Here is a 15,782-nt window from a genome sequence, read left to right on the forward strand (position 1 = left end):
GAATATGATAATTTCCCTAATTTTTATCAAGTATATTTTCTTAAGGGAAAAAATCATGAATAGTACCCGAAGTAAGACCCACTACAAATTTCAGTACACAAATTTCCAAAACATAAACTTTGGTACATCAAATATTAAGCCCGACCCAATATACGTACACAACGTCAATGACTCCGTCAGACGTCGTGCCATTACGCACATAATGAGGGCAAAATTGGTTTTTCGTTTGTCAACGTATTTCCTCTCTCTTCTGTTCCGAACCACTTTGAGGAGAGCAGAGCCGTGAGAATGGTGAAGGGCAAAACAGAGAGAAGAGAGAGAGAGAGAGAGAGAGAGAGAGTACCTGAGCTGACGAACAGTGAAGACGAGGCGGGGAGGACCTGATTGGCGTTGGGAGAAGCAAACAGATGTGTCGGCGGAGCAGGAGACGAACAGTGAGGACGAGGCGGCGTCGAAGTCGGTGGAGGATCTGGACGGCGAGGGCTCGATGACGAGGTGCTGCTGCTACTGCGGCGTGACTTCAATCCTGTCCAGGGAGGCGGAGGCCACAGCCATGGCCATGGCAGGTCGGGTCGGGAGAGTCCGAAAGCGAGAGAAGGAGGGGAGAGAGGGAATGAAAGAGCATCAGTTGGAGTTTGGTGGTGGAGTTAGAGTGAAGGAAGCTTCTGGAAAGGAGGAGTTGTAGCCGAGTAGCGGTCCGCTGCCAATGGTAGCATTGGATCCCGAAACCTGCTTCAGATTTCCAATTGAGGGAGAGAGAGCGAGAGAGCTGGGTGCCCAGAACAAAAGAAGAGAGATAGATGGGTGCTCATAGTAAAAAAATGTGAAGAGACTGTTTTACCCCTTAAAATACGACAGCTGGCACTAAACTAACGGCGCCATTGACGTCGTGTACGTATATTGGGTCGGGCTTAATATTTGATGTACCAAAGTTTATATTTTGGAAATTTGTGTACTAAAATTCGTAGTTGGCCTTACTTCGGGTACTATTCATGAATTTTTTCCTTTTCTTAATCAATTAAAAGGTGCATGAAGGTTTGAAAAGGCTATGATCACCTAGGTATAGTGAAAATCCCGATATCAACACATGATGGACTTATCGAAATCGGTGCTCATACGGTCAGACCGATTATTTCAATTTTTATATTTATATTCTGCATTCTAAACTGAGATCAGTTAATATTTTGGATTGTAAATATGGTCGAGTAAAATATTCATGTCGTTGATTGACAGATCAGGTTGCAAATCAAATGAATGCATTAATGATCACAATGATAACTAAAATCAACAAGGAAGAAGATGAATTTAATGGGAAACTGTGGAAGAAGAGAGGAAAAGAAGGAACTTTGGCTTTGGCGATCACCAAACCGCACTAATACCATTGTTATCGATCGGTGTCAGTGTATCCAATGCCAAAAAATCACTCTTACTTAGGTCTCCATGTAGCTTTTCACTTTTTGTGTTATAATCATTTCATGCGCATATATTGGTTTCTATTTAGAGTTTTTCTTTATTGTAAACAACCTTTTTTAGACTACAAGATATACATTATTCCGTACATGACATAAGTTTGAAATACATTTTATATAATTTTTGCAATTGCATCGAAATTCATTTCATCAACAAAAATAATAATGATAGTGTTTCAAGTTCAAATTCTTAATTCCAAAAAAATAAAAAACAAATAAACGTTTTTAAGCAATGTGTTTGGATTCGTAGGCAATATGAGGATGTTGAGGAATCTAACCAAATCTATCAATAGATGTGAAGGCCACAATGGTTTTTGTATCTTTGGTCATCATGAGTTATAATTACAAAAACAATAACTACAAGTTCCCCGTGAGCAAAACCCTAGCTATAACGCGAAACCTGTCCATCTCCATCTGCTCCGGTCACCGCCTGTCGTTTAACCCAAAAAAAAAAAACATTAAGTGCCGTACAGCCGTCTCTACTTCCTCCAATCTCCTCCTCCACTTCCTCCTCGTGCTTATCAGATTCCAAATCTCCCACCATCCGCCAACTGTCCACCCCCAACAAGACAATACCCGCCAAAATTACACATCCGCCCACCGCTTGGACACATGGCCGTGTCTCATTTGTCCTTGACAAAACAAAACATTTTACGCAGAGGAGTAGAGCTTCTGTGTTCTGAGGCCCCACCTTCCACCACCAATAATTGATCATTTTGCTCCTAATCCTCTCTGTCCTCAAGCTGGCACCACTGTCTCCTTCTCTTCCTTCTACTCTTCTCTACACTCCTTACAATCCCCTTCGCCCTTTTCTCCAATAAATCCTAAAACCCTAACCCTAGTTTCCTCCACTTGTAAATACCCAATACCCTGTTTTCCATTTTCTTCCTTATATATATATATATAGATATATAAACACAACACCAAAATTCACTTCACTGATCACTCTCCCAACCTCACTCCAATCCCAAACACCATGTTGCTACTACAGTTCACTTCCAACTCCATACCCTTTCTCTGCTTCCTCTTACTGCTCCCGATCATGACCATTAGCTCCGATTCGTCCGTCTACGACGTCCTCCTGGCCCACGGCCTTCCGATGGGGCTGCTGCCTAAGGGTGTGACTCAGTTCGAAATCGACGAGGGCGGCCGGTTCCAGGTGTACCTGGATCAGGCCTGCAATGCCAAGTTCGAGAGTGAGTTGCATTACGACAGGAACGTGTCTGGGACTCTCAGTTACGGCCGGATCGGAGCCTTGTCGGGTATTTCGGCCCAGGAGCTCTTTCTCTGGTTTCCGGTCAAGGGTATTCGGGTCGATGTCCCCAGCTCCGGCATCATTTACTTCGATGTCGGCGTTGTTTTTAAGCAATTCTCGCTTTCGCTATTCGAAACACCGCCGGATTGTACTGCTGCCACCCCCGCCGCCCAGGCTGATGTCGGCGGCGGCGGCGGCAGGCTCATCGTTGACACCGTTTCCAAGGTCAGTCTTTGAAATTCTTTCGCTATCTATTGTCATTTGAAAAAAAGAATAGAGAGACTGATAGGACTTGAATTGATTAATGTGCAGAGTAAATCGGGCAAACTGCGGTATGGTCTCGATCAGGAGCAACATTTTGGGAGAGGTTTTGAGTAGGAATTTTGGGGGAGAAATGTGAGTTAGAATTGTGGGTTATACACAGAGAGTCTGGGTTATGGGTTAGTGTGGTTGCTTGCGTTGTTTTAAGTTTTTAATGGCCGGTGAATTCGATTCGAACCAGAGATTGGACGAGGCAGAGAGAGAGAGCTATTACAAAAGATTTGAAGACCAAATCAGGTGATGAATCCGCAACAGGTTTATGTTGTATTTTGTGTATTATTATTAAGTCTATATGGTATCATGAAAATCATTGATAACATACAAGCTTCCAATAAAAAAGAACTTTACTTTTTTTTTTGTAGCAATGCTCGAGTAGTTTCTTATTGATGTTTGAGTTGTGCGTGGAATGGAAGAGATGAAGAATGCTAACCCAGTTCGTTTTTTCTGTTCTGAAACTGACCAATTTTGAATTTTCATAGAGGACTTATATTTGCATTGTTATGCTCAGGTATAAACCTTGAAGGGCTCTGTTTCCATTGTCAGAGAGTTTGAGCAGAGGTTTTGTTCCACCAGTTCTTACCAATTTTTGCTTTGCTTTGTTTTTCTAGTTAACTCTGACAGGTTCTGGGGTTTTGGGTTTTCGCTTCTGTTTTTTCTTCTCGTCCGAGGCTTGTTCTTATTTACTTTCCACGTTTTTGTTTGTTTGATTCTGTTCTTGATCCTATTATCTAGGGGTAGAGTTGGAGACTAACAGTGTAGAGGGATTCATGTCCACTGCAACTTAACCAATGCCTAAGCTTCAGGCTGAAATGTGTGAATTGGATTCTGGACCACACACTCAAGACTGGTCAAACATTGTGCTGAGATGTTGGGGAATATGCACATTTCATTTCATGTCCATAGTGATCCCGAGTTATGAAAAATCTAGACCTAAAACACCGAAGGTTTCACGATTAGGGAGTAACTCGGCTTTTTGCGGATCTGAGTTTATATGTCGTTGCCCATTTCTTATTCACTGCACAATAACAAAATCAAGGGTGTTTCCTGTAACACCAAATCCAGGGCGACGGACAAAGATTAAGTAATGTCTCAATTTACACCACCATCAGTAGATGGTCTTGGGCCACATAGTCGAAACAATTCTACTCGTGAGTAGAAAAAGGACATATTTGATAGAGATTGACCTCACAATGCTCTTCAACTCAAAAGTCAGAAGTCAATTTTGCTTACGATATGCTAGAAAAATGTTTCAATGATAAAACAAGCCTGCTTGATTGTGTTAGCGAACAACTTCGAATCACCTTCCGCGAAACTCATTGATGAAAGCATGGGACATTTCTTCTCTAAGAGCATGATCCCCCACAGTTTTAGCACATTAGGAAGAAATAGGAGGGATTATTTAGACTTTAGAATCAACTATAAGCATTTTGGGTAGGCAGGCCGCATGGGTAGAGACATTAGACATCTCACAGACTCACATGTAGTGGTACCCAAACTGTTGTGTCTATTAGCACTTCTTCTGTGGGTTGTGGTCCTTGCCCATATCATGTTATGTTTGGACTTTGGAACCCATAATGTAGCAACACCATCATTACTATGGATCGATTCAAGCTGAAAAATTGATGTGACAACGAAATTATGGTTCACTTACCCATCATAGTAACCATTTTTTCGTCTCCTTTCATGTGGTCAGTGGTCACCCCTATCTTTGTTGCCCTCTATATAAGACCCTATTGCACCCCAAGTAATTTTCTTTTGTAATAATATATATTTTTTTTAGGGAAAACTATATAGAGGGCAAAACCAAATAAATTAAAACTAAAAGCATAAAAGATAGATAGAGGGAACCCTGTGTTCCAATAGCGACTTCCTAAAATGAACTATCCAAGCTCAGCTAAAGCATCTATTATGAAGTTTGTTTCTTGATGAACATGCTTGAAAGAGATGTCTTCAAATGATTGAGCTAGCCCTAAAATGACTTTGAGTAGAGTTTTAGTTACTCCCAGGAGTGTTGCACTTTCTGATGATACTCTCAATTAGGATCTTCGAGTCTCCTCCAATGAAAACTTAATGTAGCATATTTTTAGATCTCAAGATAAATCTTCTCGAAGAACAAAAGCTTTAGCAAAGAGTATGTTGGTCCACTATAGATTTTTAGTGATACTGAGAAGAGGCGAGCCATGTCAGCTCTAATGACAAATTTAGTCTTAAAGATGCTTAACACTTGTGAAAGTGTAGAATTTTCCATGGCAGTGGGCCTCAAATATAAATACAGGGGACTTACTAGTTCAAGGGGTTAGGGAAGAGATTCCATAACACTTTCAAGTTTTATTTGTTACGAGGGATTGGATGAGATTGGACATCCTTATCTAGTGTAACACAAGCTAGCTCATGCTTGGCATCAACAAGAACTCTTATAAATGAGACTCCATAGTCCCAAAAACACTTCAACACCTTCTACCATAGCGACACCAAAAACCATGGGACTATAGAAGCCTCTCTCACTGGTTCTATTCTTCACTTCAATTCATCATTCTCACCTCCTTAAACCTGCAATTCAACTCTGCCTCATCTATTACTTCAGTCCCAAACCCCCATAACAGCGCGGCTACTCCCAAACCTAACCAGACCCAACTCCCACCACCAAGGACCTCCTCACCATTGTCAACAAATCGGATGGCATTGAATCCTTTGTCTCACAATTCTTCGATAACCAAATCATCTCTCTAATCCAAGAACGTCAGACCAACCCACAATTGTCTCTTCAACTCTTTATCTAGGCCACCCAAAGATCGAAGTTTTTCACCCAAATGTGTTATTTGACAGTGATTGACATGCTCCTGAGGGACAATAATGCTTTTGTATCTATTGGAGAACTCTAGAAGAGTTCAGAGATTGTGGGATTCGAATCGGCTCTGATGCATTTTTTGTGCTAATCAAAGGGTATGGTAAGTTGGGTATTGCCGAGAAGGCAGTGGAGGCTTTCGCAAGGGTGAAGGATTTCAATTGCAAGCCTGATGTTTATATCTAGATATTTAGTTATATATTATTCTGCTCCTTAGTCATTTGTAGCACCAAACATGAGTTAGGTATTAGTATAATATAAGATAGGTTATAGGAGTCCGAGACAATTATAGAAATTAAAAGAGTTTTCAAGGAAGCTCAATTATGGTAGTTTTCACTCTCAAGTGACCTTGAGGGTGGTCAAGTGGGCCACCGTTGTGGTGTTAGAACCTAGTGATCAACAACATACGATCTTCCTTGCGTGTGGATGGTCTTGCGATGGCTGTGGCAGACTTCTGCAAGCAACAAAAAGCAATCTTGGGCTTTACCTCCATTGAAAGGTAAGGCCGATAGTGGTAGCTTAGATTGATGTTTAGATGATGGTTGCTGTGTGTTATAGATGGTCAAGGTTGACGTTGATTGGCTACAAGAGGGGATGACCGTGTTCGAGTCTGGCAACAAGAAGTTGGAGGTAGAGAGGAATCATAAGGTTCCTCCTATCCGCAAATGGGTCGAGGTTTGTGTCGTGAGATTCAGACTTGGGTTGTGATTTTTATGAAGGCTGGAGTTTGTCCTAAGCGTACGTGTGGAAGAAGATATAGTCACTTAGAAGCTTATAGGACTAGCGATGTCTCTCCACCTAGAGGAGTCTGGAACTACTTAAGTTTGAGAAATGTCGTCAAGAGTACATGTAAATCTTGTGACTCTATTTTTTCATGATTGAGTTTTGTAGAGAGTATTGCATGTGTAATATTGTTTTTTCAAAAATATTGAATTATTTAAGTAATAATTATTTTAACAGTCTTCATTCAAATGGATCGTTTATATGTAATTTCACTGATTAATAAACAAGTTAAGATATTACAAAAGAAAACGATTCAAGCAATTGGCTTGTGGTTGAAGTCCTTATCTAATTTTGTAAATGTTGTACTTTAGCTTATACTCGGCTCGAGCCGGTACCGTTACTAAGCCATTACTGTTCCTAAGCTACAGTGCAGCAACACTGTTTTAGTATATATACAATTTGGACGATCATAATTCCATATGGACCATCACATTCAAACTGGCCAAGATATAATACTAATCCAAACCTTTTTTTTTGGTCTTTATACTAATCCAAACTTGAAGAAGCGAAGACCTCCTCCAATTTGTTTCAAAAATCAAAGTCAGCATCAGAAACTGACAACAGCTAAAGAGTATCTTCAATTGAGTCCTTGGCATCATTCTTTTCCTTCACAAATTTCCCAACTGGCATTGGATTTTTCTTTAGCAAATCACACAAATATTAAACATGAACCAGAAAGAACCACCAACACGCGGCCAAACGCGGCAGAGTTGGTTGCAATGCATGGACACGCACGGCCTTGATCACGGTGCTTGCTTCTACTTTCAAACACTTGTAGAACATCCCTGTTCCATTTGCATGGCTTCTCAAAACATTTTCAGATCCATACAACAAGGCTGGTTTTATTTCTATGTACTTCCAATATTTTGGTAAAACTCCCTTTCCAATCTGACGAGGTTTTTAGGGTAATTTCAAATACAAATAGGAATACTAACCAATCGATCAGTAGTATGTATCAAGCAATATCTATCGCAGTCAATATCTTACTCAACCTCCGTTAACCTTTGTCACGCTTCAATATTTATTGCAGTCAATGTTTTATCTATTCCCTTCATTTACATAAATTTGTTATGTTTTAGTCTTCCTAACTAATTAACTTTTTTTAATTTCATTAATTATACAATCACGTATTATTTTTGAATTTAAATTATTGTAACTCGATATTTTCGATTGAACACCAAACAATTTGTAATAGCATACAAGGACTTCTCTGATCTCATTTGAAACTTATCATTTATCATTGGACAGATTGGTCAAATCGATAAGACTCGTCGCCATGTACTCTTTTTTGGTCTTCCTCCATGGTTTTCTTCCTTTCTTCTCAGTCACATATTGAAGTGGAAGCCTGAAACAAATGGACTGAAACTGGCCAGCATTCCCTTTACAACTTCTCAGTCACATATTTGGAGGAGACGTATGTACAAAACCAATGTTTTTTGGGTCCCTGACTGAAAATGTAGAACGTTAATTAACGACAATGACAAACACTATGACACAAAAAAATGCAATAAACCAAGGACGCTCTTGCAAAATCACATGAAAGCTTCACATCCCCAACCTGTGGCCACCATCACCACCGTCCATTAAAAAACCATCCCAACTCTTTCCTAACACACACTCACTCAATAGTCCCCTTCTCCCTCTCCGTTAACAACAAACAGCTCATCCAATCTATACCTATAAAACTCGCTCAACTCCTCAATCTATCCCCCTAATCTCTCCCACCACCTCTCCTTTGGATTCCCCTCCAAAACCCGCCGGAAACCACCGTTCTCCGGCGGACAACCCCACTTTCAATCACCAACTGACCCGCCACAGCCATGTCCACTTCTTCCATACCCTTCATTTCTCTCACACCCAACAGCTCAAAACTTCTGCTAAAGCCAAGTACATGCACACCGAGACTGAGACTATCAAGCTCTTCATTTTCGCTCGGTTCGTTCTCGAAGAGGGGGTTCAGAAATGGGGGTCTGACGATAAAAGGTTGCTCGACGTCGCCGTTTATAGGAAGAGTTGGGTCGCAGCGGAGGGAAGGAAACTCTTCGTTGCTTTCGTTTGGGATAAACCCACCAACGGCTATGTCCAAAGGAGCCGAACAGAGTGGTGAGGACTCGTCTCAGGTCTTATCCGCAATGCTTCCATTTGTGGTTGCTGCCACTGCTATTGCTGCTTTGGCTCAGCCTGCCACGTTTACTTGGTAAGGGACTGCTTGGCCTTGTTTCTTTGATTTGGGTTACTAGCTTTTCAGTACTTGCATGTTCAAGTGTTGTGGATTTGAGAACTGGGATTCTGTTTTTGAAGTTTGTTGTGAGTCCAAGTTGGATTATTTTACTACCTTTTTTTGTTATCTGTGTAGGTGGTTCTGAAGACCATGAACTGAAGTTGGATTAGTTTCATAAAATAATGCAATTTTCAGATGCCCTTTTTTTATATTTTCTGTTGTCATGTACTTTTATGTTTTCCTAGACCATTTCATTGAACTCTTAATCACTGAAGTTTATAGTACCTATTTGGTTTTTGAGAAGTAGAATTTTGAAGCTGGGACAGCTTGCATGTGCTTGATAAAAGGCCCATGAGGGATTAGTTTTTCTGGTTCAAGTTGATGTTGCCAAAAAGACTGTATTGTTGTAAAGCTTGAGATAAGAGATGTCCTAATTCAGAATTGATTCAGGGTATCCAAGGATTTATACGCCCCTGCTCTTGGTGGGATCATGCTCTCCATTGGAATCAAACTTTCGGTCGATGATTTTGCTCTTGCTGTCAAAAGTTATGTCTTGATTCTCCACTGTGTATATATTCTCCTTATTGTCATTATTCCAATTTGTTTGTGAGTTTTTGAGTGTGCTCCCAATATTCTTTACTTCTCATCTCTTGCAGACCTTTACCACTCTCTATTGGGTTTATCGCACAGTATGTGCTGAAACCGGCTCTAGGGGTGTTAATTGCAATGGCATTTGGCGTGCCTAGAATATTCTACGCTGGGTTTGTCCTCACCACTTGTGTTGCAGGGGCACAGCTATCTAGTTATGCTAGTTTCTTGAGCAAAGGAGATGTGGCCTTGAGTATCCTCCTCACTAGCTCCACCACAATTGCCTCGGTGATCGTTACCCCTATACTGACAGGCCTTTTAATTGGTTCTGTTGTTCCGGTCAATGCTGTTGCCATGGCAAAGTCAATATTGCAGGTAATTGGGAGTTGGGATACATTTGCTATACTGGTCATACATTTAGTTGACATTCATTGATCTGGTTTTAATTTTATCAACATTGTGATTTGGTGGTTAGGTTGTTCTTGTTCCGGTCACTATTGGCCTTGCGCTGAATACTTATGCCAAACCAGTTGTCACCATCCTTCAACCAGTGATGCCATTTGTTGCTATGATCTGTACTTCATTGTGCATTGGCAGTCCTCTTGCAATTAATCAAAGACAAATTCTGTCTATGGATGGTCTCCGATTGATATTTCCTGTTTTAGCATTTCATGCAGTGGCCTTTGCTGTTGGATACTGGGTATCCAAAATTCCAAGTGTAAGGTAAATCTTTCTTTACCCTGGAATGTTAAATTTATGTTCTGAAGTCATGCCTTTCATTTAGTTCTGGGGCTTTGGCGTGAGCAACCCCAATCCTTGTCATTCCCCTAGTTTCTGGACTTTGATTCCTCCATGATCATATTTTAATGTTTGATTACTCAAGTAATGTCTCTCTTTTGTCCCTCCAATAGTGAATAGCATGCATGTTTGATGCAGCAAACATCTATCTTTCACTTCCATGCCCGACCACCTTGCAATTACACAGTTATCTAGTAACTCAGCTTTGTTTATTATTGTGGTTCTGTTATTATAAAGAGCTTCTAGATTCATTATAACAGAGTTATTTAGTTTCCTTGCTGCAGCTTAAATTCTTAGCAGGGTATTATTCTTTCCCTATATACCAGCTTTGAATCCCTTAGTGTTAACCTCAGATATCATTCAAGTCTTGCAAGCCAGCGTGTCAAAGAATATAACAAATTTTGTGGAGTCCAATCAAGCCAGTTTAAATTGTGCAAGAAGCTAGGTATTTGATAAACCCAAATCCGCTTAATAGACAATTTTATTGCTGTGACAGGCAAGAAGAAGAAGTTAGCAGAACACTTTCATTATGCACAGGAATGCAAAGCTCCACCCTGGCAGGTCTCCTTGCAAGCCAGTTCCTTGGGAGCAGTCAAGCCGTTCCTCCAGCATGTTCGGTTGTTGCCATGGCCATCATGGGCCTTTTTCTTGCCTCTTTCTGGGGCACGGGTGCTCGAATTCGAGACCTTTCTTCCCTACTAATGCCTCAAACCAGTTCTACCATGAACGCTTCATAGTGAAGCAACAACCAGAGAAAGCTAATTTAGTGCAGACTGATGGCCAGGGTAACTAGCGCAGAGCATTTTGAGGCAAGTACAATAGAAAGGGATCCGGGGTGTTTGTGTGGAACACACCTCAACTGGGTTGGAAAGAATAGTGCATACAGAGGATAAGGAGCCAAATAGACAATGGGAAACATAGTTTAGGCGTAGACTACTTGTAAAGTTGTAAAGCTTTCTACACTACAGCTACATCTTGATGTTGCTACTTTGTATAGGCCCTCATTAAGGTATATATAAAGGTTTGCAACTCTCATCCACTTCCATTACTTTCACAATTAGCTTGCAGTGCTTTTGAGTTTGAAACTTCGCAGAATCACATGATTACACCCAATCCAACCTAACCTGAGCACATGAATGCTTTATGGTTTTCAATTGTTTTCTGTAACAGCAGGAACAAGAACAAAGCAAACAGCCTTCCCACAAGAAGGAACAAACCAGCTACAAACTAGATAATTCAATTACTTGTCTATTAAACCACATCTTTATTTCTGTTCAACATGGCATATTTGACCCCTTCCAGACTCTGCTTGCCTGGACTTAATCAATTAAGCATTACATCTAGTCGACTAGTCTTTAGTTCTTTACCGTAAACGGCATAACTCTGCAGCTTGAAGTTCCTCATGAAACAAGCATTTGTATAGCCGAATTTTTCAAAGCATGTGAAGTAACTTTTAACTGATTTTTGTTCACTTAAAGAAGATAATAATGCATGGTTATGTATATGCCTCTGTCAACAGCATCTCTGACCTAAAGGCCCAAAACAGTAAAAAAAACTAAAATTCAGTCTTCATAACTGCACTCATAATCAGTCAAAATCCTCGAGTACTTATTTCCTTGTTAATTACTTTGAAGGGATTGTAAAAATTTTGAGTATCATAATTATGTTATAATACCTTTTTTTTGTATTTGTAGGTCAATGGATCACTGAATTGTAGGGAAACTTTTTCTGGAAAAGCGTATTTCAGAGATGTCAGACAAAGTAGTGGAATTGAAAGAACTTACTGCAACAAGTTTGTGTTAGAATTTGAGCTTCAACAACACAACATAGATGCTTTGATAAATTTTGACAAGACCTGCCCCGGATTTTACCCCGAAATCCGAAGTGGTCCTACGGGGCCCACTTTAGAAGAAATTCTACTAAAAATTTGGCGAAACTTCTCTTAAAAGTAGGCTACCCAAAACCCGTAGGAAAACATTTACACTTTTAAATCATCCATCTTTATTCTCCTAGAGCCACCCTGCTCCCCAAATCACAACATTTCCCAATTCACAAAACACAAAACGCAATTTGAATAACATTAATCCCACAGGTAATCAGAGCAATTCTAATAGAAAGGATAAACAAGGAAAACCTAATTCAAAGGAAAACGCGGAAACCATGCTGTTGATTATGCCTCAACTCCATGTACGCCCGACCTCAACTAATTTCGCCTGCAAACTGGGCATTTGAAACCGAAGGGCCCAGGGGAAAAGAATTGAAAAACACGTTAGTGTGAGTGGACAAAAATAAATAATTAAGATGATTTAAATGAAGCAAACTTAAATACTTTTCCCACTTATTTAAATTTATAAAACTTCGATGCATGCAACGTTTATAAAACTTTTTTTCTTAAAAACAGGAGACTGGAAACTGGAAACTGTAAATCAAACCCGATGAGTATCGTATCATCGGACTAGACCCCGCTAGCCTAGAAATAATATAAAAGTAGGGGAAGAAGATAGCCATACGAATGAGCCTCCTAGGCTAAAGTACTCCCATATACTCCCGTTATATACCCACACGCCACTAAGTGTAGCGATTAGGATATTGGGCTTCAACATTACTGTCACAAAGACAGTAACCAGCGCCACAAAGGCGGACGGGTTTCGGTGATCCCATCACCTCGCCACAAAGGCGGACATATCAATGCTAGCATGATAAATAATCACCCAAAGTATGGCAAAAAGAAAATCCGAAAACCACATAAATCCATAAAGCTTCCCCCAAATTCTCACAATAAGCCAAAAATATCATCGACGTGTCCCACACGCCAAAAGTATCTCAAATCAATAGCAGAAAGGCGAGATCAAATTATAAATCACAATTCAGAAACAAAACCGAAGCAAGAATCATCAATAAGGCATTCCCAATGCCAAAACCGAAAGTCGATAAATAAATAAGAAAATGACAATAAATCAACGGCGTGTCCCACAAGCAAAAATATTCTCGGGTCAATGATGAATAAGCAAGGAAGTTCAATAATGAACTAATATTCCACTTTAAAATAAATACCATGGAAAATACTTTGTTGAAAAACAACATAAATCAAAGTTTCTAATCCGAGCATAACAAAATTAATATCCCAAATTCACAACTGGAATAAATCATAATCACTTCATGAAAAACATTATTGAAAGCAAATCCACGAGATAAACCGAAATCAAATTCTGAAATCAATTCATATGCTCGAACGGTAATATAATAATTAAATAAAGCATTAATTCAAGAAAATAAGCTCATGCATCATTATTTAAAACAAAAGTCCACTCACAGTACTATTCCGACGATCACGTATACGAGTTTCTTCATCGAGCAAGAGCTCGGTACATCGCCCTGTACACAATTATATTCCGTAAGCGACAATTCGACAATTTAAATACGATTCTAATATTTTATCCTCTGAAATCAAACTTCCAATTTCTTTCCCCATTTAATCCAACTTCACCCCTAATACCAACTCATTAGTTTAAAGGTTCTAGGGCAGAATTGAGAGAAATCCGACGGTCGGATTCTCGTAATTCAATGATCGACATCCCAAACTTCGGAATTACACAATCGATACAAAACTCCTTCAATTTCCAAACTTCACATATATAAGCTCTAGATCAAAAATAGGATTTAACTAGCTAAAAATAGAAGCCAAAAACCTGCCCTATACGCCTCCACGCACCACCCACAGTGGCAGCGAGTGGGGCCCACGCGCCGGTGGTCACCACCTTCGATGGCCACCAAATTTTGACAGCAGCAACTACTCAACACGCCCAACATTTTTCCCAACTACAACACATTCCAATTTTACCTTTAAGTGCACGAAATCGGTCGGTGAAATTTTTCCAGAAAATTCTAAACCCTAGATTCGGGTTTCTCCTTGATTCTCCCTCTACGATGCAAATTGGAGTTAATGGACTTAGGGGAAATGATCACTGCCTTGAGGTGCTTCGATTGACCCGGAATTGTCACCGGGGACCGCCGGAATAGGAAGAAATCACCGGAATTAGTCAAATGGAACCGTCGGGCATTTGGGCTTCGATCTCACTTTTCCGACCAAAACACCATCACCCATGGCCACAGCCGTGTAGAGGATGAGAAACCGCGTCAACCACCTACCGGGGCTCGCCTTCTAGTGGCCGGACGGCGCCGATCTCGACGGAGACAGTGGAAGACTGAAAGAAGAGGGAGAGAGAGATCGGGAAAGAGGAAAGAGAAAATGAGAGAGTTACCGAGTGGGTAGTTTCCGAAAATGGAAGCTACCACAGTAACTTTCTATATATATAGAAAGTTACCGTAAACAGTAACTTCTACCTTTTTGGCCATAACTTTTGCATACGAACTCTGATTTTTACGTACCACATATGCACTTGCTCGGTTTAATATCCTCTGCGACTTTCATGAAGAAAATTTTCTCAAATTTTGACCCGATCGAAAAGTCAACTTTTAGGGCCACTAATAATACCGAAACAAAGTAAAAAGTGAAAGTAGTTGTCATTTACCATCCAAATGACTAGTAAACGGGTAAATTGAAATACGGGACGTTACAAATTTGCAGTAGCAAATGAAGCAGTAAGAACAATGGCAGAGTTCACGGTAAACTTGTGTGCTTTGCAAACTCAGATCTAGAATTCTTATCAGTGCAAAGAAACCTTAACCCTTATATAGTCAAGGTGTTTAGACCTACCTAACCATGTTGTGGTTGAAAATGAGAAAGGTAATTAACTAGATTAAAAAATACTTTACATAACCAAAATATCTAGCTAATTTGAAGTGGAGAAAACAGTAGTAGCAAGTGGGCTGCAAAACTGAACTTTCCTAGTTGGATCGGGAAAGCATTAACTTCAACAGTTTGCCCCCTGCTGACAGTTATGCTCCAGCTGATATTCACTTGTGATTTTGTACATTGATTCTCGTTTCCATGTTCACCTGTATGGATTCTGCTGATTATGTATTCAGCTGTCCTTTAAGCTTTTGCATTGGTGAAGCTAATGAACTATGTTGAAGACTATAGGTGAAGCATGTAAAAATATCAGTTCCATCTCTCAGAAAGAAGATACGGTAAGCCTTTGGATAGGTGAAGCATGTAAAAACTCTGCTATTGTAGTTGTAACAGTAATGTAAAAACTCATTTTCATGTTTTAATTGTTATTCTAATTTTCTCAGATGAAGGAAACTCTTGAATATCAAAATGATTTGATCTTCGAAAAGTTGACTCACATGTTCGACGATGTGAGCTTTCAGGGAAGTTCTCATTTATAATTTATTAGCTTCCCATATTGTGAATAACGTAGAGCAGCAATCAAACACCAAGTTGGTATTCACCAATCATACTACCACCATTAATAGTCTACAACAATTGATACATTCACATATCTTTTTCACCTTATCAATTCACTCCAACATGCACTGCGTGATTCATGTAACAATGTATTCAGCATCAAACATGTCAATTGTCAAACATAATTGCCA

The 15,782-nt window shown here is 40.0% G+C and overlaps 2 protein-coding genes across 5 annotated transcripts; both read left to right on the forward strand.

Annotated features, from left to right (window-relative positions):
- The first annotated feature begins 2,212 nt into the window (after positions 1 to 2,212).
- On the forward strand, positions 2,213 to 3,737 carry LOC112169183. Of its 3 annotated transcripts, none has more exons than XR_005801041.1 (3): positions 2,213 to 2,949; positions 3,037 to 3,282; positions 3,554 to 3,737. XR_005801041.1 is itself a non-coding variant. In XM_024306166.2 (2 exons), the coding sequence occupies exons 1-2, from the start codon at positions 2,446 to 2,448 to the stop codon at positions 3,100 to 3,102; spliced, it is 570 nt and encodes a 189-aa protein (XP_024161934.1). In that variant the 5' UTR covers positions 2,213 to 2,445; the 3' UTR covers positions 3,103 to 3,398. The 3 variants fall into 3 exon arrangements, 1 of the variants encoding a protein (XP_024161934.1); XR_005801042.1 differs by lacking the exon at positions 3,554 to 3,737 and adding an exon at positions 3,408 to 3,526; XM_024306166.2 differs by lacking the exon at positions 3,554 to 3,737 and having other exon boundaries at positions 3,037 to 3,398.
- A 4,554-nt stretch (positions 3,738 to 8,291) lies between these two features.
- LOC112173020 (probable sodium/metabolite cotransporter BASS3, chloroplastic) lies at positions 8,292 to 12,116 on the forward strand. 2 transcript variants are annotated; one of them, XR_005801820.1, is made up of 6 exons: positions 8,292 to 8,870; positions 9,345 to 9,440; positions 9,551 to 9,857; positions 9,958 to 10,205; positions 10,777 to 11,301; positions 11,975 to 12,116. XR_005801820.1 is itself a non-coding variant. In XM_024310563.2 (5 exons), exons 1-5 carry the CDS (start codon positions 8,494 to 8,496, stop codon positions 11,015 to 11,017), a joined length of 1,269 nt encoding a protein of 422 aa, XP_024166331.1. In that variant the 5' UTR covers positions 8,292 to 8,493; the 3' UTR covers positions 11,018 to 11,334. The 2 variants fall into 2 exon arrangements, 1 of the variants encoding a protein (XP_024166331.1); XM_024310563.2 differs by lacking the exon at positions 11,975 to 12,116 and having other exon boundaries at positions 10,777 to 11,334.
- Positions 12,117 to 15,782: the final 3,666 nt, after the last annotated feature.

This window comes from Rosa chinensis, chromosome 6, assembly GCF_002994745.2.
Source record: "Rosa chinensis cultivar Old Blush chromosome 6, RchiOBHm-V2, whole genome shotgun sequence".
NCBI classification, from domain to species: domain Eukaryota; kingdom Viridiplantae; phylum Streptophyta; class Magnoliopsida; order Rosales; family Rosaceae; genus Rosa; species Rosa chinensis.

Bases quoted from the DNA above. Each gene is read 5' to 3' on its own strand.
- LOC112169183 (XM_024306166.2), top strand. From the start codon at position 2,446: ATGTTGCTACTACAGTTCACTTCCAACTCCATACCCTTTCTCTGCTTC. The intron at 2,950-3,036 runs GTCAGTCTTTGA...ATTAATGTGCAG, and splicing joins TCGTTGACACCGTTTCCAAG to AGTAAATCGGGCAAACTGCG.
- LOC112173020 (XM_024310563.2), top strand. From the start codon at position 8,494: ATGTCCACTTCTTCCATACCCTTCATTTCTCTCACACCCAACAGCTCA. The intron at 9,858-9,957 runs GTAATTGGGAGT...TTTGGTGGTTAG, and splicing joins TGGCAAAGTCAATATTGCAG to GTTGTTCTTGTTCCGGTCAC. The intron at 10,206-10,776 runs GTAAATCTTTCT...TTGCTGTGACAG, and splicing joins TCCAAAATTCCAAGTGTAAG to GCAAGAAGAAGAAGTTAGCA.